The following is a 23121-nucleotide window of genomic DNA, read 5'->3' as shown; positions in this document are numbered from 1 at the left end:
GTGCTTGTATAAAATCTTAAAACATAAATAATAGAAACGGTTACACTTAAAGAACGTGAAAAGATTGGAACTTATACCGTTACGTTAGCTGTTTGTTTATAGCCCTCCCATCCACTACTCCGTGCCCTGAGAGCAACGCTTCACGCACATACAATAGCGCTGGGCAGGGTAGCAGAGAAGGTTCGAACTGTAACGAAATCTATGAGTTGGGAGTGGCTGCGCCTGACTTGTCTTGTTGTTAGACGTAAGAGTATGTGTAAGCGGTGGCCATTTTAGAGTCAGTCAAGACATTCTGTTCTCGCTGCTGCCAAGAGCAGCGCGCGACGCCAGTCTGGAGACATTTCCAAGCCGAGACTTTTTGCCTGACCAAAGGATGGCCGTGAGCAGGAAGCGACACCGCCCCAAGCGGCTGGGCCTGCGCAGTTTGGCTTACGGGTTTGTGAATGTGTGAGACAGGCAGCTCGGAAGTAGAGAGCGAGAGACCGAGAGGCTGTGGAGAGCGTTGCTCGAATAGGAACGGAGGGGCAGAGCCCTTGTCCAGCTTCACCCCTTTAGTCCCAGTGGGCTATTTGCCCCCCGACCAACCCCATCATGGGTTGCACCCTCAGCGCCGAGGACAAGGCCGCTATGGAAAGAAGCAAAATGATAGACCGGAACCTGCGGGAAGACCGGGTCAAGGCGACTCGTGAGATCAAGCTGCTGCTTCTGGGTGAGGGTTATGATGGCATAGGCGGGAGTGGCTGTCACGATGAGGGGAGCGTGGAGTAGGCGAACCAAAGCGGGTTTGAACTGGTGTTGCGGAGTGTGAACATGAGAGAAAGGGGTAAAGAGGGAACGGGTGGGCGAAGAGAGTGACTGCAGCTCAACGAAGCCCAAACGCCCATTTCACCTCAAAGGAAACAGGAGCTATACAGAATCACACTGCTAGAATAACAGGAGAGGTATCAGAATGGACTTATAATAGGGGAGTAGGGTGTTGCAAGTGGAGGGGTGGGGAAGCTGAATCTGGTGGTGGGCAATGTATAGTCATGTAGTGCCCATGCCATCCGTTACCCACTCGGCCTTTGCTGACTTCTTGTTGCATATTAGATTTGTAGTTTCCCTCTTAGCATTCCATCGTGGGCTCAACAGTCCCATTATGCACTACGTTGTGGGCTAACAAGCCAGGACTGAAGGAAGGTGTCACACATGAAGTGTGACAACTTGGTAACGAAAACGTTGATAAAGAGTAGTAGGAAGGTGGGTTATTAGGAATAGATAATTTGAGTGGATAATTTTATTTTGGAGGACGGAACAGTAGTCCAGCCGGTCAGGTAAGACACTGGAAAAGGGAAAGAAGAAACTCGCCAGGGAGCTCATCGTGTTTCAGGGGAAGGAATGTGGGGGTGGGAGGGGAAGGCAGTTTTATCACAGGATCCTGAGTTATGTACAGAGAAAGACCAGTAGTCACGAGAAGCGCTCTGTAATGCGACAGTCCTGTCACTAGTAATCGTTCTCTCTATACGTGTCAGTCCTCTCATTGTGACCCACACTTTGTATTACGGTGGCCATGAGCTGTGTACTCTGACAACTCTGTGTTTGTTAGCTCGTCTCCAATAGGCCTGTCATTATGTACCAGGTTGTACAATGTTACATGCGTGAACCTGATTATGTAATGGGGATTTTCTGATGTTATGTCATTATGAGCAAAGCTCTGCAGTTTGACAGGTGTGTCAAGAACTGGGCTTTAATGGGAAATTTCTAACATGGCCTTGGGGCTTTTTTACATGGGAGACCTGTCATTTTGTGCTAAGCACTGCACTGTACAGGCATATTATTGTGGGCAGCGTTCTGTAATGTAACATCGTTTTTTTTAAAGAGCTGTGCTTTTTTTTCTTTATATAAAAGCCCATTAATCAGAGGCTGGCTGCCTAAAGTGATAGCTCTGTCATTGTAAGCATAGTTTATTTACTTCTGATTTCAGCACATGAGTTGCAGAGCACTTTCCAGATAATAAACAATAAGGACCTCATAAACATAGGTAGTCAGTAAGGGCAGACTTCACCTTTATAATGAAGAGGGTAGAAAATAGATTACGAGGGAAGATGACTTAGTAGCACTGGAAATAGGATTTGAAAAGAGTTTTCAGACCATTGCAGGGTTGGAACATCTCTTGTTATCCAGTAGAGCGTTCTAAAGCCTAGGAGCAAAACAGGAGAAGGTGTGATGGGATATTTCAAATCAATTTTTTTGTGAGCTGAATTTTCAGTTCAGTTCAGTTCTTGATGTGATTCCAGAGGAGCACGAACCCTGAAACATGACAAGTTTATTCAGAGGATAGGGTTGTTCAAAGAGATGGGCTTTGAAATTGTTCTATACATTTTAAAGATATTTCTAGGTTCTATCAGGACTTGAAAAATCATAAAAATGTTACTAGACCTGCAGGTCAAGTAACTTAAATAATCTACTCAACCTAACTGTAATGTACTTGACCTGTAAACGGGTCTCAAATTGTGCAATCCTAGGCAAATAGTTTACAGAGTTGCCTTTCTCTTAATTCTCACATATGATTGCACCTTCAAATATGTGAGCTCAGCATTTCTGCAGTACAAACACAACTCTTGATTGATTAAGTAGACTAAAGTTTCTGCATGCATCACACGATTCTAGCCCACATACCCATGAGGTCTACCCCACATCACCTAGGACTTCTTTTAGTTTACTAACAACATTGCCATCAGGGCATGAGTGTTTCTCAGTTTGTTTAAACACTACATTTTAATAAATATATTACTAAACCATGATGTGGTAACATATTGCCATCTACACACAGTAACTTTCCAAGAAATGTCCAAAACCCTCTCCACTAACTTGCAGCTTTACTGATAAAACTATATAGTGTATTAACAATATGTGAAAATTGGGTTTCAGAGAACATATTCTTTGCACATCAACATGTAAAGTATTCTGATTTGTTTTCATCCTATTAAAATACGTTTTCATCACACAGAAATATATAAAAAAAAAGGCTTTCACAACTACTGAAATATATTTTGAAATGTTTGCACAGTTGACTTAGTCATTTAAATGGGGTGTTACGAAAAACCTGACACTCTGTATCCTTTTATTTTACATTCTAAGCAGCAAAGTCCTGGAACTCTGCAGCCAGAAAGAACATTAATTGTAAGAAAAATTGACTTTTGACCTCTGTGAACACAGAGCAAATGTGGCATAAGAACAAGACTTAAAGGCATTTTTTCTTGCCCCTCCATTTTTCAACTGAACAGAACACCTGTTCTGTGACGTTTGTGATAAAGGAAGGTTCTGAATCTTGCCCTGTCTTTGATAGAAGACTAGCATGTTTACTGAATGTATTTGTAGCAGGGTCCTGTGATCTCATCTTTGTAAACAGTTCTTTGAGAGACCTGATATGTTATTTGAAATCGATCTGAGAGTCCAGGCTTCCCTTTTGTGCTCTTGAACTTTTACGAGACTTACCTGATCTGAATTGTGGCGTAGGGGTATATTTTGTGAATTGGATCCTAGAGAACTTGTTACAGAAAGCATCATAAAAACTTCTCCTTTTGTTACTAGTGGAGTCCTCAGTCCAGGTGAATGAAGCTAATTGAAAATTCTCTAATCCAAGGTCAAACAAGGGAGCAGCATTTTAATCATTTTAACACCAGGTGATTTAAATTGGCAGCTGTAAATGCAGGCCATTAACTCAGGCCAGTTCTTCAATGGTTAAATTCAAATACTAATTTACATTGTTCCTTATCAGTGAAGAGAATTATAGGTTGTACTTGTTACAACCAAAGGAAATCTGCCTGGTATTGGGTCATATCCCTATTTATCTGTAACTTGTCATCTCAGACGATCCCCAGAGTTTTGGTGTGCGTGTGTATAGATATACTTTGTGATAGACCTTTGTCCCATCAACGTGAGCAGAGCTAAGTGTGTGATGAACTCAGTGGTGTTGCAGGCTGCTTAGAAGTACTCCCCTTTTTGTTCTATTAAGTTTAAGCTAAAGCTAGTCCTCCTTCACACACTGTTACCGTCCTAAAATTAACAATCCTAAAACTTTATGTGTAGGCTAGACGAGGAGTATTCTCCTTGGGTGCATAATCCAAACAATCATCCACAGTATTGAATGTGACTTGCACATCTAAAAGGAAGAAGAGCGAAATATACCTCACCAAAATTGTAGCCTGGGTCGTGTGCATGGTACAGATGTATCCAGTTGTAAGTCTTCTACCATGGCAATCATGTCACCGATCGCGGAAGTAAGTGCAATTTCAGTTCCTTGTTAGAGATCGAATCCAGAATTCTGCTATTTTGGCAAGTCCTGCCTTTTGACAAAGCTCTGATCCTGGCTAACTAGCCCTTCCTCTGATATTTGTTAGCCTTGGAACACTTGCTGCACGCAGTGCTTAATTTTCTGCAGACCGTATGTGCCAGAACTCGTTAGACTTTAAAACCAGGCAAGCGAGAGAAAGGTAGAAAGTGAGAAAGCGGACATAGAAAAAGACAGTAAAACAGTGACAAATGAAAAAAAGCAGGGATAACACAATACCTGCTTGTGTGAATTAGAAGCAGGATTTGTAGACGGTGGATGAAAGAGGGGTGAAGTAGTCTTTAGACTACACGGCTTTGGTTTTCTGCAACCCTGGCATTCGGCAGGGCAGACTGAAATGCAGGCTCCTAAGACGTTTTTTTGGTTCTCCGTGTGGCAGTTGTTAAAATGCCTTTGCTATGCCAGGTTAGGTGGTGGTGGATTAATTTCCAAGTTTTTCTTATTTTGAAAGTTAATGGTCTTATATTTGTGCGCAATGCCGATGGTATGCCACTAGGAACTGCAGTGAAATTAGATGTGACTATAATGAGAGAGTGAGTTTGAAGCAACAAGTGAGTGGTTTATTCATGTCAGTGGGAACAAAAAGTACCTGGTCGGGAGAAAAATATATTTACATTGTGTGTTGTTGTTGGTATACAACTCTGTACCATCCGAGATGCTAGTCCTCCTAAATGTTCCCGAAGCTCTTTCCTTCAAGACTTCGACATTCCCATAGTAAAATAATGAACTAATGTTTATGCACCACTATGGTGGTTGAACACCATGGTCCTAGCTGGACTTGCAACTGTGGGTCTGAATAATAGTCATTACGCAGCTGGTTTTTACCCCGCATGTCTTCAATCCTTGGTTATTGCAACAGATCTACCTTTACAATGCCTTGTAATGCTATTCAGGACTTTCCAACGCACGCCTTAATCCCCTTTTTTGGTCTGTTTTGTTTTCAGGGGGAGAGGTAATCCCCTCAAATCACCCTTTAAAAAAAAATTATGATAATAACTTTCCTTCTTTTACTTCTGCCTGCCTCGAACCCCCACAAACTCTTTTGCCATCACCACTGCCCACACCTTAACGCAAAAATGACCACTCCGTTTACCTTTTCCATCCCCTTAACCCTAAAATTATGCCATTCCCATTTCTTCTACCCACCCCGTAAGCTTAAAATCACCTTTACTCCCTTTATCCGCATGTTTACCCTCTTTCTATGTATGTCCCTCGGGGTTTCACAGCCAGTGGATCCCAATGCATCACTATAGCACTGGCTTTTGCACCTCTTCATAGATTGGCCTCTACCTTTCAGTTAATCCTAGTAGTACAACCATGATCCTGCACCCCAGCAGCTTGTCAGAAGCGATAATCCAGGGGCAGAGATGCAGTAATATAGGTATGGTACTTTACAACAGCGAGGGATATAGACACTGATATATAGAGGTCTCTTCTTTTTTTGTGCTCTGTTCCTGTATTAAGATTTAGTCCCATGAATCTTTGTGATATAAAAAAATTGATTTGCAAAATTAAAACTTATTCAACCAATGCTACATGTTGACAAGTGTAAAGAAAGAAGGTTCCCTCTAGCTGCCACCACATTCTATCCTGGTCTGCATTATACAAGTACAAACTCAAAGGAAGGTGGGACGCACCAACGTTAGTGCCGTTTTAATACAGTTATTAAAAATGCGTTGTATTGGATCGTTGTGGTTTCTACTTTGCTTTAGCGTTGGCATCAGAAACTGAGGCTACGTGTCTGCAAACAGGGAATTATGAATGCTCTTCCCTAGCGAAGGGCACATTATATTAATGCTCTTCTCGGGCTTTCGTGGTCCCTGATTACTGCATAGTTCACTGAGCAGTCCTGCTCCAGGGTATCTTTCCATCATGCTGCGATGTTTCTGTCTCGTTTGTTGTTGTTGCTGTGGAAATGATCTCTAAGCCACAGAGAGGAGCAGCAAATAATAGCAAGCAAGAAAAGTAATGGGTCTCTGGCCTCCTGTAGAAAGATATTTCATTTACTTTGTTCGTGTTAACATATTTCATGGATTCTTGATTACAAAAATGTGCATCGGATGAAAATGCTTCACCTTGGATGAAGTTGTATACTTTGGATAAAGACTATGCATCCATACATTACATTAAGTAAATGTCTATTTTAGGTAACAACACTCTTGCACTCAGAAGATTGTAGGGGAGTTCCTTGTATGGGTGGCGTGGCTTTTTGTTGTTGAGGGTCTTAGTGGCATTGCATAGTTTGTATTTCCGGGTGAGACTCTGGTGTTTGCATACAGTTTTCATAGGTTAGAACTTCAGTGTAGCGGTATAGTTTCTGTAGCAGCATGGTGTCTCTCTAAGCCTCCAGAGTACATATAAGTATATATTAACTTGCATTGTTGAAGTAAGCCACTACTAGTAACGTGTTAATGAGTAAGGAGCGATGGGGTTTGCGACACCATATCCCTTAGTGTGGTGCTGCTGTTTCCCACTTAAGGATCTGAGAGCGTGAGAGTTTATATGTATCACTGTGTATGACGTTCTTTTATTGGTGTGCAATGAATGACCATTTATTCTGTCCTTTCTGTGATAAAACAATTTGCTGGTAGTCAAATTGTGCTGCTTAAATGGCCTAATTTGATTGTTCTACATGCTTTTCTGCTTTGTAGAGCTCAGACTTCTGTGACTCAAGTCTTGTTCTAACTGGCATGAAAAGTATGATTTTCATAATTTAATGTTTGCCGGACCCCCATATTGTTGTCATAATATTGAAAGAGTGAGGGAAATGTTCTCTATTTTAAATTACACAAATGCTATTGTTAGTTTGTTGTTCGTAGTGCATGTTTTCAATGCTGTGGTTTTCAAATTGTTGGAAAAGAGTGTGGGCTGGAATTGGAAACTTACTGAACAGAAGACATAATTAACGTGGATGACAACAGACCTGAGGAGGAAGGAAACTGAATACAGAAGACACAACAGCACATCAGTGATATCAAGTCTGCTTCATTTCTAACAACCACCCCTTCTCATAGAATCTGCAATAGTCAGCCTTCAAAACCTTCTCTCTCTCAGATCTGGCTGGCATTCTCAAGTCCCTCACGGCTATTTCTTATGATCATGTCGTACCATCATCCTTCATCAAAGCTCTGTCTCCCCCTCTGGGGATGCTTACTTACCATACTTACCATTGTCAGTGCCTCTTTCACCCACGGCATATTCCCAGAAGCTCTGAAGACCAGCCATATCCTCCCATGTGTAAAGAAATCTACACTAGATCCTGATGACTTTGCCAGCTACCAGTCCATCACTCACTTACCCTTCATCAGCAAGATCATTAAATAAAAAGGTAGTCTGTTAAACTTCAAGATCAAATCACTGCTAACCATATTACTTTTATAGTACTTGTTCATATATTTGCTAAAAATATTTCAGGGTTCAATGATTGTAAGTAACTTTTGTAGCTTAACAGATTTTTTTGCCCTGTGAGAGCATAGTCGGTGTAACACAAGTTGGGAGTTTTCTAGGTGTGGTTAAAGACCAGTTTGGGGTGTCTAGTCTTTGGAGCAGTGCTTGGGCGACGGGTCCTGCTTCTGTTTCACATTGTTTTGTTTCTGAATTGGAGTACACATTAAATACGTTCTAGTCTGGCAACAGCATATGGAAATATCTCTTTGAGTACATAGTAAGACAATCCCTGTTCTACATCATAGTGGCAGGGCATTACCTGGGAATTGTTTTTGGCTCCTAACATGCAGCCTACTGCCAATAACAAAACGAGCATCAGGCCAGAGCCTGATCTCTTGGCTTTGCCAGTGTTTGTTGGTAGTGGGGTCCATTTTGAAATGGGTGATGGGGGCAGTGGTGTTTAGGTTTTCATGTGCACCACAGTGTGGACTCAACAAGCTGATCTTTTTGCTGAGCTCCTCGTGCGTGGCCTAGAGAGCACATGATGGTTGGGAATGGAATGAGGTAAAGAGTAAGGAATTCATTTGTTGCGAGAGTTGTTTCTGGTTATAAATTGGACTGTGAATTGCCCTTTGTGAGCGAATACATCTGAAGCAACCCCGAAGATTACATGAATCTTTCCAACTCTAATGTTAAACAGGTTTAGCAACGCTGCTTCTCAATGCCATATAACTATTTGACGTCCTAACCTGACTCTTGAGTGTGCTAAACACTTTAGAGAAATGTAGGGCAGGTAAAATGGTTTCCCATAAATAATCTACTGTAAATGAAGATGTATATAATTCAGCTCTTACTAGACATAGACATGTATTGCTTATGATTGCCATGCTTAAAACTTTCGCTTCCTCCTTGATAAACTTTGACTACTCTGCCCCTGGAGAGTGCACAAGACAAGGCCTGACGACACTGGCCCTGGGATACTAAAGTTAAACAAAAGTAGGCTGCAAGGATGCTACTTAGTGGCACTAGTTACCGGAGTGCCTGCAGAGCAGGTCTGACAATAACAAAACAGAACGAACACAAGACGTAACTCAGTGGGAACAAAGGACTGACTAGCTTAAGCACATTAACCACATTATCTAATAAGCAATAAAAAAACAAGTTAATAATAGTTGTGGAGCAAAGCATAGATAGCCAGAACATTATTATTATAAGTATAAATAAAGTCAGGTACAGGAAAAGTTAAAATGTCATCTAGAAATACCCTAACAATGTAACCTTAACTCTAATTATAACCAGCTCTTTATTTAGTGTTGAAATTAAAGCATATGCTTTAAATCTCAAAATTTTGTCTTCAGCAGCTGTCATAGTGGCTCACAAACACCATTAAAATATCCGGTAGGTGTGATCAAAAACGTTTTTTTAAAAAGCCATGTCCTGCAAATGAGAAGTAATTCAGTCGGTACCACGAGCTAAATGTATCTTAAGAAAATAAGTCCAAAACTCGGTTGTTGGCATATCTTGGGAAAACAGTCTGGGAAAGGAACTACTCATCTGGCATAGAAAAGCACCTGCCCTCGCTGTTATGGCATTCGCAACGGAAAGTTGTTCTAGAGAAACCTGTCTGAAAACTTTTGAAGCCAATTAATATATTTCTGGTTTGTGCTTTCAGATGCATTTGACTGATTGCCTCACATTCAAGTTTTGACCTTGAATGTGACTTGTTTTTTTTGTATACGTTTTTATTGGCATTTTGACAATAAATACATAATCAGGGGCGATTGCTTGAAACCCACCAATAAATCCACTGTTCCCATACAGTGACAGTAACCCCTTCTCCCCTTAGTCCTCCCAATGGCTCTTACAAGTAGCACTAATACAGAAGTAAACACTAGGGGCCATATGTACAAACACATTTTCCCATAGACACAAAATGGGTAAAACCCTTTGCTACATCTGGCCCTATGTGTCTAACCAGGCATATTACAGGAGGTAGTCTGACTGTAGTGGCACTGCACAATAGATTTTAGCTAGGTGTTCTACTCCCTCCTTTTCTGATCACGTCATCTTCTCACTCAATGACGCTCGGGGGTGGGGGCAATGCATCTGGGGGATCCAGTAACTTGGTGAGCATTTCTGCCCATGCCTAAAGGTCATCCGCAAGTTTATCTCTGTAGGTCTTACACATGTGGCACTCCTGCATTCATCCATTCAGCCTTGTCCCTCAATCATTTTGAGATCAATGGTACCACCTGGGACACCCATCTTATAGCTGTCCTGTGTTTGACCGATACTAGGTCCAGTAGGAGGAACCTCCTATTTAGTTTTTTTTTTTTAACTGGAATCCGTCCAGGCAGACAACGCTCAATATCTCTGGGAATGGACCCAGCCTGTGCATGTGTTCAGGGACGCCAAGATTGCCTCCCAATAGCCATTCAATTTAGAGCGTCCCTAGAACATATGTATGAAGTCATAATCTTGCCCATGACAGTGGGGGCAGGAGAAAGGTCTTGGTGGGTAGAATGCATGCAGGATACTGGGGGTGAGGTAGATCTGGTGTATCACTTTATGTTGTATCAGCTTGAACCTAGCATTAGTAAAGGTGGTCTTAACCCCTCGTGTATCCCCTCCCACTCTTTGGGAGAAAGAGGTGCCTCCCTCACCACATGCCTCTTAATATGGATCGGCAAATCCACCAGCGACATATCCTCCTGTAGCACCCAATAAATGTGGGAATAAGTCTCCAGAAATAAAGGCCATATCCCAGGGGTTGTTGCCGCTATTTTTGCAATCTGTAGAAATTGACCCTTCCCCAGTCAGAACAAGTCCATGCCATGAGTCAGCGTGAACATGTACCCCGAACACTTTGCCAAACTCGGCAACTGCAGCCAACATGATAGGAACTGAATATATAGGCTGGCGCAAATAGATCAAGGTGTCATCATGCGTGGTCTCCTACCTGTATATCCCAGCCTCTCCAGCACGTTGCGCAATCAGTAGACCAGCTTCTCCATCCCAAGTGCGAACAGGAGGCGCAGCAGAGTGCAGCCGTGTCTGGTTCCCCTGTGTAGGACGAACTGCTGTAATCCATTCTCCCTATCCTCACTCTTGCCGTTGGGACACTATACAGTAACTGCACCCATTTATATAATGCTTTCCCTTGTCCACCATCCGTAGGACTCTCCAGAAGAACTCGTAGGATAACGAATTTAAAGCTTGTTCGATATCAAGAAGTGCTAGCACATATTTGTGTTCGTTGAGGATAGGGGCATGCAAAACCAGCGATAACCGACTCAAATTGCAATGGAAGTTCTACACGGTATGAAGGTGCATTGGTCCTTATGGACCAACCTCGGCATAAGTTAGTCATGTCACTAACACTTTACTAAGGATTTTTATGTCAACATTTAGCATCGACAGAGGGCAATAGGATGTCACCTCCGAAGCACCGTTTCGGTTTTGGGCAACAGAAAAATAGGACAGGCCTCATTATAGACCTCCAGTGATGGGTCTGCCATCTGATCTGCCTTGCTTGGTAAAATTCTGCCAGTAGCCCGTCCCCGTCCGAGACCTTAGTCAGTTGTCCTCAGTGCCCGTATCACAACCATTATTTCTTCACTGGTTATGGGAGCATCCCACTTCTCTTCTGACAAAGAGGCAGTCTTCAGGTCAGCCCACGACTCGTGGCCACCATACGATACTTTCATACGCTTTCCGCACAGCACCTCCGTCATAGCATCCCATTTCACAGCTCTCACCGACTCACTGCCCCATTTCTCTTGTAAAATAACAATCCAGTACTACAGCATTAGCAAATACTGGATCTGATAGGGCCTCAGGTTGCATCGCACCTATGGGACCTCTCTACTCATTCGGAACAAGACCAGTATGGACGAATGGTCCGAAATGTACCATGCCTAGTAGGAGGGGTTCTCCACCAATTGGGGTAGGGCACCAGAGAGTAGACAGTAGTTGAGACGGCCATGTGTCCTTGTTCTGGGTGCCCTGTGGGAATCTCGCCTTCCATATGCCCTGCAATGTGTGTATTTTTGCCTGGCAGTGTGGGATGTAATGAGATGTGTTGAAGAAGGCAGATTTATGGTAAGGGAGGGAGGCCTCAGCGATACCGGGCCTTATTTGCTTTACACTTATTAGAGTTCTTCTGAGAGGTTTAGCTTTTTCCAGATAAAAGGGAGCGCCCACTATAAGTCAAAGCAGTACCCTTTCATGCATTTAGTGCTGCATAAATTATGCAAAAAAGGCAGCAAGGAACCCTGGGTAGTTCCTAGATTTTAGGAGGTAACGTTGGAGAAACGCTGAGACATGGGTGAGAAGTGCTGACTGGGAGGCATACTACTCAGTGAAGTGGTGCTGATTTGTAAATGGCTCAAATATGTTGTAGTGATGTTCTTTGAAAACAAACTAGAATTTGAGTAGAAGTGGAGCCCCACGGACACGGGTGGACAGCTTTGGTGTGGCTTTAGTTGCCAATTGTCATACAATAATAAAAACGTCGACACAAGGTGTAAACAGTAGATGATGGCGCCTTGAGGAGACCTCTTGAATTATTGGAGGTCAAAATTACAGTCTGACCGTTATAATTGAGGAGATTTTGAAAAAATAGGATATCCCTCATAATTGCTTTGCGTATGATACTATTGGAAAATTCAGTGTATTTTATGTGTTTTTTCCTTGGATTCTTTTTTAAATATTGTTTGTTTGCACTGCGTCGTCTGCGCTACATGATTTACAACTTCACACGTTATTCTATTGTACAATTATGTATGTAGCTACGTTTAATTAATACAAATGTTATAAGACTCCAGCACTTCTTGATTGGTTCACATACTTTTGGTATATTGAACTAAATGAGTTTTGAGTTATCTGTAATGTAAGTTAATGCTGAATTATTACAGAGTGTGTGGACCTATTGGTAAGAAGCTCTGACTAAATCAGTCCCAGGTAGAAGAGCAACTCCTTTATATGAAACATTCAACTACACCACTCACAAGTTAAACCTGCTCACTTCAATTGTCAGTTTTTCTAGCCGAGTTTTTAAGCATAGGATATCGACATCCACGCCGAGCTAGAAAACAGAAATGTATATATGTGTTTTAAAATAATATATAACCGTATGTGTGTTTTAAAAGATTCTGGTCCACTGCTAATTTTTGACGGCTAGTAGTCGAAAATCTGTTTTGTGTGAGATTTTGTGACCTGCACAGATCTCTCACCTTTGGTAGCGACCCTCCTTATAATTCTTTTTGGCATCTGTGAACATTCTCTCTTTCAGACATGGACACTTGAATACGTTTCTACTCCCCATAATTGTGATTTTTATGTCCCTGCATTTGGGGATATTCCCTGTCTTCACGAAGAACAGGGTAGACTGCAGTAGCTATACGAACTTTCCTAAAACATAACTTTATCACTTCATAAAACCAGCCGTTATTTAACATTCAGGGATTGGTCGGACATGATTTTGAATGTACTGCGTGTATGGTGGTAGGGGATATGTTTTCAAGGCTTCCCCTTTTCTCGGCTACGCTCTCACTTTGAAAATAAACTAGTAATAAGATGGGGCGCGCTGTCTTTTCTCCATCGTTATCACTTGGACGGAATTGTAGTGAGCAAGACGGCTCTATGTATAAAAGTACATCAGGGATCCTTGAAGTGAGGTGACCAGCCAGGGCTTCCAAGAGGTGCTCTTTTTACCGTTGCAATTTAAAAATATTGTCCCTTTATGTTTTTTTTAAAAATGGAAATGCCATTCTGTCGATTACTAGTTTGTTAGCGTAATCTGCAAGGGAACTTTTAAATCCCTTTGTGTGTGGGGAGGGAGGGCGAAGGTTCTCAGGATTGATTATTTACTGCAAGGTGTCGGTTTTGCCCTATCTGCACTCCCCTGCCCTGCTTTCTGTTGTGTTGTCGCATGCACATAGCGCTCACTACCTCTGACGGAGGAGTATTCATTTCTGCGGTTGACACCATGGCGCTCGGTTAGTGGTTTGCAGTTCTTTTATGATCTATCTGGTCTGACACATTTATCGTCTTTGCCATCATGCAAATATCTCATTTCAATCATTTGCAGGCGCTCAAACGCTGTGCGATACCTTATGACGGATAACGTTGTGGTATCGTACCCGCGTTATCTACTGTGTGTGCTTGCATATACCATAACGGGTGTTTTCAGCGACGTGCCCGGGATGTAAGATGGTAGCAATATATTTGTTTCCGTCCTGATCTCTCTTACTCCTTACAAACTCCAACCCCCGCCCTCTCGTGTCCTGCTTTCCCCATGTGCCTTCCATTCTTCCCGCCTCCTCTCACTCCACCTTTGGGCACTGCTGTGAACCGCGAACGGAAATGGAAAGAGGAACTTGGCATTGTTTGCAGCGCTGTTGACTGGGAGGAGCAGGAAACACGGGTTGCTCTTAAGCTTGGAGACTGTGTTTTAGCCAGTAAATTGTCCGGGGGGGGGGGGGGGGGGCGAATAAGGCTAGTAACCCAAGCCACAGACTTACTACTTCATCTGCCATCGTCGATTCAGCTTTGCCTGCTTGCTTGTGTCGTGTTGTTGGGCACAGTAAGAGACTTGCCTGACAGACTTGTTCGGTGTGTTTCCAACCTTGTCGAATCGTTTTAACAAACGCACTACCACCTATTGTTCATTTGACAAAATTCTGCATACTTTCGAGCAGCTTGGGGAAATCGAGGTCTGCCTCGGAAGGCCATTAACATTTTTTGCACATGACACTGTGTAAACCCGACAGAAAATGTAGAATCAAAAGTATTGTTGTTAAGAAATACAATAATGACTATTTTTGTGGCATTTATGGCGCTTTTTGTTCTTCCGACGAACCGCCAGACACACATTTATTGGTAGGTCGTGCTTTGATGGAAAGGTGCCTCCCTCTGATGTGGCCTGTGTGGGCAGTGTGCCGATGATGTGTGAGAGGAGTTGGACTAGAGTTATATGGTTATATGGTCATTCTAGTGATCTTGGGCCTTGTCTGGTTAACTATTAGAGATTACATCAGAAAACGTATTCTTGCCCAAAAAATGTGCTCAGTTGAGTATGAGGCGTCTAAAGGTTGCATATGGCAGTAATGGAGTTGAACTAAGGTACCTGTTTCTCTTGTCACTTTTGAGTAAGTACGTTTTTTCTTGTAACTTTACCTCCACGTTGTCCACGTTGTTACAAGAGCGTGGCCCGGAGTGAGCTACCCACCCCGAATGTTCTGTCAATTTTATGATGACTAATGCTTATTCCTGTAAAATGGCGGTGTGTGAAGGCCACTTGTATTGCTGTCGTTCCTTTTCCCATCCTCTCCACTTCCTTCCTGTTCATTGGTCCATTGCCTAACACGAGCGCTCTTGCCTGAACTTTGTAAGAGCTACAGATAGTTACCTGAGGCCCCATGTCACAATGGCATCTTCTTTAATGCCAGGTAAGGTAGAAGTATAAACAACAAAATGTATTATGATACTAAACATGGTGAACAAAAGGTAAACCTGAAGGTAGGACAATGTGTATGTGTAAAAAACAGAAGAAAACAAATGCCGAAAAATTGCTTAAGAAAAGATTTGGCTAGCCTAAGAAGATTTCTAAAGTCATAAATAATACAATCAAACTATAAGATGACAGTATATGGCATAAGAGTTGCGTTGCTGTTGCCCGGAATAGTAACCATGATGAAAGGTGGGACATTGGTTGAAACGCAAAACTTGTAAATAATTGAGTATTGGTTCCTTATCTTCCTTTTATTACAAAAGCTGCTTTTGGCTACTTGAACAGGCAATTCTATACAGTGCTGGAGTCAGGATGGCTGTATAATTTATACCATTTGTTACTAGTTATTTGTATGTGAGCTTGCTATTAAGCCTGCTGGGTTTCCCCATGCCTTGCATCGTGACATTTGTATGTGCTTTATATGTGAAGTTGTTTTGTCTCAATGGCCTTGCACAGTGGCCAGATGTTGTGAGTAGCTGTTGCACAAAACTTTATTTCCTTCTCTAACTTGTAACTGCTTGCTAGGGATTGATTTTTGTATAAGCAGCGTTGTCGAAAAGTTTAGATGGCCTTCTAACCGTGTGTGCTAGACCTTACCTACTTAGATCCCCAAGATACTGACCGTTGGAGCCTTGCTCTTCCTTGAAACGAAAATGTTGACACAAGGGTGAATGATCTACTAATATTCAGAATGATGCTCTGCATCTTCAACCTTCATCTGGAGACAGTGGCTGTGTGCATATGGAGGAGGAAAGTACATTTACAGAAACTCTGTGCTTTAGATCTGAAGCTGGAGTGGAGGAACGATGTCAAGTTCGATGCCGTTGAATTTCATTTGTTTCTAAGAGATACTTCTAAATGCGGATTCCTCACCTTGTAAATACTACCCAGGCGAGCCAGACTGAGTCTGGATAATGTCAGCAATTCCCTAGTGTGCCTGTAGGTGGTGTGGTGCAGGTCCGCCTAGGATCTTTCCCACCCCAGAAGTGATGTCTGGGCCACCAGTTAGCTGCCACCTTCATGCCTCGATGTCAGTTCCTTTCTTTCTGTGCCGTTCATCATGGATCTGTGGCCTGCTCCTCGATTTCTGTCATATGACATGGTTCTTTTTCAAATTTGTTCCAACTTTTCTAGTGAACAAGGTATATGTCTGGCCTTCAAAACAGGTTTTAAACTATGTAAGGATTGCCACAAACAGATGCCAGCAACGAACCGTCACGAAATCTGTCTCTGGTGTCTGTGCTCCTTTCATGTCTCAAAACTACTTCTGTGACTATGCTTTGATGAACCTGCAATCCGAGGCCAAGCTCTACTTCATTGATCAAAAAGGCTCAGAATGCCCGCTCCTTGTCAAAATGGAGGAGATGTAATTCCAAGGCCATTGCTGAAAGAAGTTTGTTGTTGCGCTCCAGTCCTCAGATCAGTAGAAGAAAAAGAAACAGAAGTAGTCGAAATATGGTTCACTTTCTTCCCTCCACCACTCTCCCCCAAAAGAAGTTGCATGGATTCCTGGGTACCTTGAAGTCAGTCTCTGTGTCCCATCTCTGAACCAATCCCAGCGCTAATGCCGATCCAACCAGAGTTCCCTAGCCCATCAGCAATGCTGTCACAGATCAAGACCTTCAAAGAGGCCATGCTGCAGATCTTCAGCACTTTACCGGAACCTTATGGAGTGCTTACGTGCCCCATGAATCCAAAGATGGCTCCAGTCGAGTTACTGCCTGCGGATTTGTCCCAGATGCTGACTGTGCCTTTTGTCCCCATTAGCAGTCCTGCTCGACCTGATACCTGCTCCCAATCCCTATGAGGCACTAAGACCTACACCCAGGCACCGTGCAGTGACTGCGCAAACAATGGAGGAAGAGCCCATAGTCATTTCAGACTCTGAAGTGAATCAGACGTGACTTCACTCAGCCACGCTCACCTTGATCTCTGACTGTACGCCAGTCTGATTCCCTTACTTTGTGTTACAGACTTTCAGATCTGGAGCCACAGAATGATGACAGTCATGACACCTCAATATTATGATGATGAAGCCTGTTTCTTGTCCTTGGAGGACGCTAGCAGCCGTGATACCCTGCCTGGCCCCGGCTTGAAGCCTAAATTCAGCACATGGCCCATCTGCAGAGGAGTCTGCCTCATTGGCTATGGTAATAAGACAAGCAACATAAGTACTTCACCTCAAGCTTCCCGCAGTGGAAGTAAACACTAACATACTTATGGAGGTGCTGCAGCCAGGGCAGACGTCCGCAGAACCGCTGACATACACACTTTTGGGCACCTGGGCGAAGCCAGGGTGTTCCCCTCCGGTCAATCACCAAATAGTCACAAAACCCGAACTAATTCGGTTGGACTGTTCTTTCCTCGTGTAGTGCCCAAAACCTGAGAGTCTTGTAGTGCGTTCACAGCAACATTCAAAGCTCATGAAGGCATTTGGAAAGCTCATGTTCACATCCATCAGTCTTACCTTCAGGTCTGAAAATTCATGTACCCCTCTGGATGAGCATCTGTCCTTGAATGCTGCTTCCTCATCAGGGGGACATCCTGTTGCAACGGCAGGGCAAAGTCCTGTACCCAAGCCTGCACAGCCTACACCTCAATGCTTGGAAATGGAGCAGTGACATTTGACTGTCTTTGATCTTCCTTCCGAAAGTAGGGAAATGTGATTTTACAGTCAGTCTTTGTGTCCCATGCAGGACACTGGGAGAAGTTTGCTGTTTGATATCCTCCCTTCCACATCTAACCTTTACAGACCCCGTTATCAGTTGCTCTTTGTTCTTCTTCTTTTCTAATTTTCTCTAGCTTAACAAAGCCTTTCTGCGGCAACAGTTAAAGTTTATTGGTCGATCTTATCGCCTTTTCTACAATTGCTTGCTAAGCCATCTTTGTTTAAATCATTTGTTGTGAAGTGTTTTTGAAAGGGCAGATCCATATGTTTTGCCAAAACCCTTTGTGATGTCCCAGTGGGACCTGAATCTGGTTTTCACATTCTTTATGTGTAATCTATTAGAACCTATGCACTGTTGTTTTCCAATGTTGTTCACATTTAAAACACTGTTTGTCATTGTGATCATGTCAGATGAGTAACAGCAGGCATTTTCTGTCTAGCAATCGTACACTGCCTTTTTTCCAGATATGTTGATGCTAAGAACTTAGGCAATATTTCTCCTAAAAGTTATAACAACTTTCTGTGTTGGGCAGTCTATCACTGTGCCAACATATTTCGCTCTTCCTCATCCATCCAAGGAGGAAGAGTGACTCTGTTGCCGAGACACGAAGACCGGTCTGAGTTCCTACACTGAATGCACCAAACGTTGATCAGCTCTGTGTGTTTCTTAGGGTGAAGAAGTGCAGAAACGGGCCATCTGCAGATGGATTTTTCTTTGTGTAAAGATCTGCTATAGTCTTGTTTAGGAAAGCCTCTGCAAGGCCTCCGGGCTCATTTCACCAGAGCCAAAGCTGTTACCATGGTGCTAGTCCTGGAGTGCCTTTTTTGGGAATCTGTGAAGCTGTGATATGGGTGTCAGCTCACACACTCACAAATCACTACTTCCTGGATAGCCTGGTCTAGTGGGAAGGGCACTTTGCCTGTCCCGACCTGCAGGATTCCTGTTGTCCTTGTGACACTTGGCTTTGTGATGCCCTCTTGCAGTAAGCCTTGCATGACTGAGAGCTGCGTGAAGTCCATTTATCTTTGTCAGTAGGAGCAAGAGTTGCAATGTGATTGCCACTGACACATGATGACTGTGACTGTCAATGCAAGTGTGAATTGAGAGATACTTGGATGCAAATGGGTCTGTTTCAGTTTTTGCAGTGCTGTTACCCTTGTACCATGGTTCATGTGCTGCTATATTTGGTTTAGTTGTTTGGAGAGAAATTGCGGTCTTGCTTGGAATTTTATTTTGTCGGTTGGGTGCTGCAAGCTTTTATGTGTTTGGTGGTTTGGTTTATGCTCTTCTCTGTGTGTACTTTTGTATAGTAGTATACTGAATTCTTTGTTACGTCCTTTGGTGTTGGCTATGCACACTTGGTCATCGCTTCAGTCATTGGTTGTGTCTCTTTACCTCCCTCTTTCACTCTCTCCCTCTTTCCCTCTCCCCCCTCCCCCTCTCGCTCGCCCCCCCATCTCTCTCTCTCCCCTAGTTCTCTTTTACAGATATTGTTGCTATGCGTGAAGTATAATTTTGCCTTCATGTTTCTGTGTGCAAGTATATGTTGAACTGACATTTGTTCCATGAGGCTGAGTAGATGGATTTCCTATATGTTTTGTGTTTTGAAATCTACAGCAGATTTTAGGAATAGAGCTGCTTGGTGACGGGCAGTCTCAACTGTGAGAGCACACTGGTTATGGCAAAGGCTGTCCCCAGTCACTTACAGGGGCGTAGGGCAGGGTCTAGTCAAAAGCCAGGCTTTGTGCTTAAAACCCGCTGGTTACCGCCAAAGCAGGCTCTTGTCTCCCCAACTTCTCACATTCAGCTATTCCCTGCAAGGCTAGTAACTGCTACAAAAACCTGTAGTGTATGGGCAAGAACTTATCACAGTAAATACTAGGATGTAGGTGTATTAAGTGGTCGCGGTGAGCCAATGCTATCCTATAATGGTTGCATTTGGATTGATTCATGGTTGTGAAAAATTCGGTTTTTAATACAGTACTTACTAACGCAGTCTCGGTTATAAGAGATATGAAAAATTAATATGGTGAAGCTCTCCTGCAGTGGACTGGACCTATCCTCTGTGGAACACTATACATTAGCCCTCCCCCCTCTCTGCTTGCCTACATGCTCCCAAGACGCGGGATCCACCCCTGTGGGTTCAGACGGAACTCACGCAACTGCAGTGCCCTCTGGGACTAAGCCTGCTCTATGGTGACGGGGGTTCAGCTTTGCACCCTGTCAACCTAATGGTGCTGCCCATGACGAAATCCTGGCGGCGAGCTCATCACCCTTCACAAGCCTGCGCCACCCTGGGGCAATGCCATTCTGTGAAGCGGTGGAAAGATGCTGGACTGGAAATGTTGGCGCTCGGCAGGCATCACCCACCTGGGCCAGGTCCTAGACGATGGTACCCTTAAGCCCTTTACAGTGCACTGCAGTGAGTTCGGCCTCTCCCCTCAACAAGCCTGGAAGTATTTACAGCTCCAACACTGTCTTAATCATTGAATGGGAGTGCGCCCTTGGACCCTCCAGTCTTCCCCTGTGGTGTCCTATCTTAGGACATGGGGCTGCTTTCGTGGAGTGATGTCTGGCTTAAATAACCTCCTGACTCATCAGCTCTTCTCCCTAACTCTTTTAAACAATCTTCGCACTAAATGGCAGATGAGGTTACAGGTGGACTACAAAATGGAGTATTGGGCAGATTTATTGGATGCCCATGACCGTGGAGCAAGGGAGGCTCGAATGAAATTCTGCCTATTTAAAACCCTACACAACCGGCATTGGATGCCTGTGAAAATGGAGGCCAACAACCCCATCCGAATTGTGGCATTGCCACCATACCCATTGTGACCTGTTGCACATCTAATGTGACTGCCCCTCCATTCTGCCTAATTGGGACGCAGTGGGAAACACGTTAAGAGAGACCTTGCTGATCGTGAACCCCCTCTCCACACTCTGGGGTCCCTGGACCTGACTCGCCCGCAGACCTGCCTCCTTCACAAGGCACTTGCCACAGCCAAGATATGTATACTGCGGCATTGACGTTACCCCGCTTAGCGTCCAGTTTTCAGGGGCCTGTGGACTCTAGACACCTTTGTCTAGAGTCGGGTCCTTTTGAATAAGTCAAGGTGTTTTTTTGCTGTGAAATCCAAAGGGCGTCAGCAAAAGGCCACGATTACTAGAAGATGACAAACGCCATAAAATGAGGTGGGGGCATGATTCTCTCTCAGAGGGAACACATACGCTCAACAGAATAAGGTGGTGGTAAGCCTCCCTTCAGCTCAGCAAGTAAGGCTGGTATGGTGGGGCTAGAAGGCAACATTGGATCGTAGGCATCCTGTTTTACTAGTCTGAAATGCAGCCTCAAAACTTCATTCTTCACACTGGGTACTGTACTTGGATTTTCTGGGAGGGTGTAATTCGTGAGAAACCTTCCTGCATTCTGTCTAGGTACTGTGTGTCAGTTTGCTGTAGGGCTTCTGCATGGTGAAGTGCTTCCTGTCTGGATGGCGCTGGGCTGAGGTTTCTGTAGGGCATAAAATACTCACTTCATTGACTTTGCAACAAGTGAAAATATACAAGACGAAAACAAATAATTATTTTATGAACAGAAAATGGGTTACACTGAGTGAAGGAGCTATGGAGAAATCAAAGAGTGAACTACAGATTATTCTATAGGTGACAGGCAATTAAGCCTCCTCAAACCTTATTACTCCCAGAATCTGGAAAAGATCTGGCAGTCATACTACAATTTCCCCCCATAATTTACATACTCAACACTGCGCCACGGAATTTTGCTGATGTAGGTGGTGCCAGTTGTGCCAGAAAAAATAAAAGATCATACCTGAAAGGTTTTATATCTTCTATTTGTGTCATAGGTTATAAAGATAGGAATGTATCTCTCATCTAGAGTTGAAAAACAAAAGAAAGCCTTTCCTTTCTACACAACTGTTGCTGCCTGGGTTCTGGTGATAATCAATCAATCAGTCAGTCAATCAGCGTATTTGTATAGTGCACTAATCACCGGTGACGGTATCAGGCGCTGCAGTAGATGGGTCTGTCCCAGTTGAACCGTCAAGCCTTGAGATTTATTCTGAACTCCTGGATGGAGTGGGATGCCCTTCGGTAAGAGGGGGAGGCTGTTCCAGGCCTTTGCAGGTAGATGTGGGAATGAACGACTTCCGTAAGTGCTGCAGCCAATTTGTGGAGTGGTCGTGGGGCTGAGCGATGCAAAATGAAGGAGTCTGGAGGGGTGGTGAACATCCAAGCGATGCTTGCTGGTCATACGTTTTCCAGGTAATAACGTAGTATCTGCCACCTGAAGTAATTCAGCGTGTTGCTTAAGAAGCTACCTTATCTCTGCTCACTCAAGTAGGCATGATCTCCGAATTGGCAAAAATAAAACATGAAAGGACGAGGGTTTGTTTGTTCATGCAGTGGAAGAGAGCTGTCCACACAGGAAGTGGTTCTCAAAGTGGACTGATGTCGGTGTTGGATTCGTGTCCTTACTCCCAGCATTGCTTTGGAATTTAAGAAGGTGTGCTGACTGGATCGCCCTCCCAAAGTCTAATGTCTGCGACTCAGCTCAAGCACTTAAGAGCATTTTATCCATAAAAGCACTGTGTATCTGACTCTCCTACCCTTCTAAAATGGCAGACCTTTTAAAGTTGGAGTCTTGGCTCTGGCTTTACAAATTATGCTTTTATGAACCTTACTGGTTTTTAATTGCCAATTCCTGCACATTACAGTCCTCAGCGTAGCCCCCTCCTCTTGGATTTTCACGACACAGCTTCCCATTCTCTTTCTTTCCAGCCCAGTGACACCACTTTGTTAGAACTGGGACTTTTGTTTGCTGATACGTTTTGGCCTGTGAGTTGCTGATGTATATTTACTGTCCAGCAGTCATTTGGGCAGAAAGTTGAGACAACAAACCAGTAAATTTATGTCTGAGGGGCCTCCTCCTGGATTGAGAAGTTGCTCCATTTTGTGCTTCTAGTCACGTATTGCTTTTTGTCTAATTTCCTTAACTGTAGTGCCTTCAGCTTTTTGCATGATTGTTAAGAGTGTAGCTTGTATTTACAAAACAGCCAGCACAGGAACGTTGCTCCATTGCAGAAAAGCAAGGCACCAAGTCAGGTTCCATATTGGTTCTTCAATTATCTTACCAGGCATGTTTGCCATATGAAGTGCCTCAAGAATCTTTAGGCTTGTATAATTTGCGGGGTTGTAGATTT

At 43.6% G+C, this 23121-nt stretch overlaps 1 protein-coding gene across 1 annotated transcript in view; it reads left to right on the top strand.

Moving 5' to 3' along the window:
- The first annotated feature begins 318 nt into the window (after positions 1 to 318).
- Positions 319 to 23121, top strand: part of GNAI3 (G protein subunit alpha i3) — a 184730-nt gene continuing 161927 nt past the window's right edge. Inside the window, exon 1 of the mRNA XM_069238359.1 lies at positions 319 to 709. Coding sequence (XP_069094460.1) covers positions 592 to 709 — 118 coding nt within the window. The 5' untranslated portion in view covers positions 319 to 591. The remainder of the gene's footprint in view (positions 710 to 23121) is intronic.

This window comes from Pleurodeles waltl, chromosome 6 (assembly GCF_031143425.1).
Source record: "Pleurodeles waltl isolate 20211129_DDA chromosome 6, aPleWal1.hap1.20221129, whole genome shotgun sequence".
Lineage (NCBI taxonomy): Eukaryota > Metazoa > Chordata > Amphibia > Caudata > Salamandridae > Pleurodeles > Pleurodeles waltl.
Note: the sequence above shows the minus strand (reverse complement) of the source record. Positions and strands in the feature narration are given on the sequence as shown.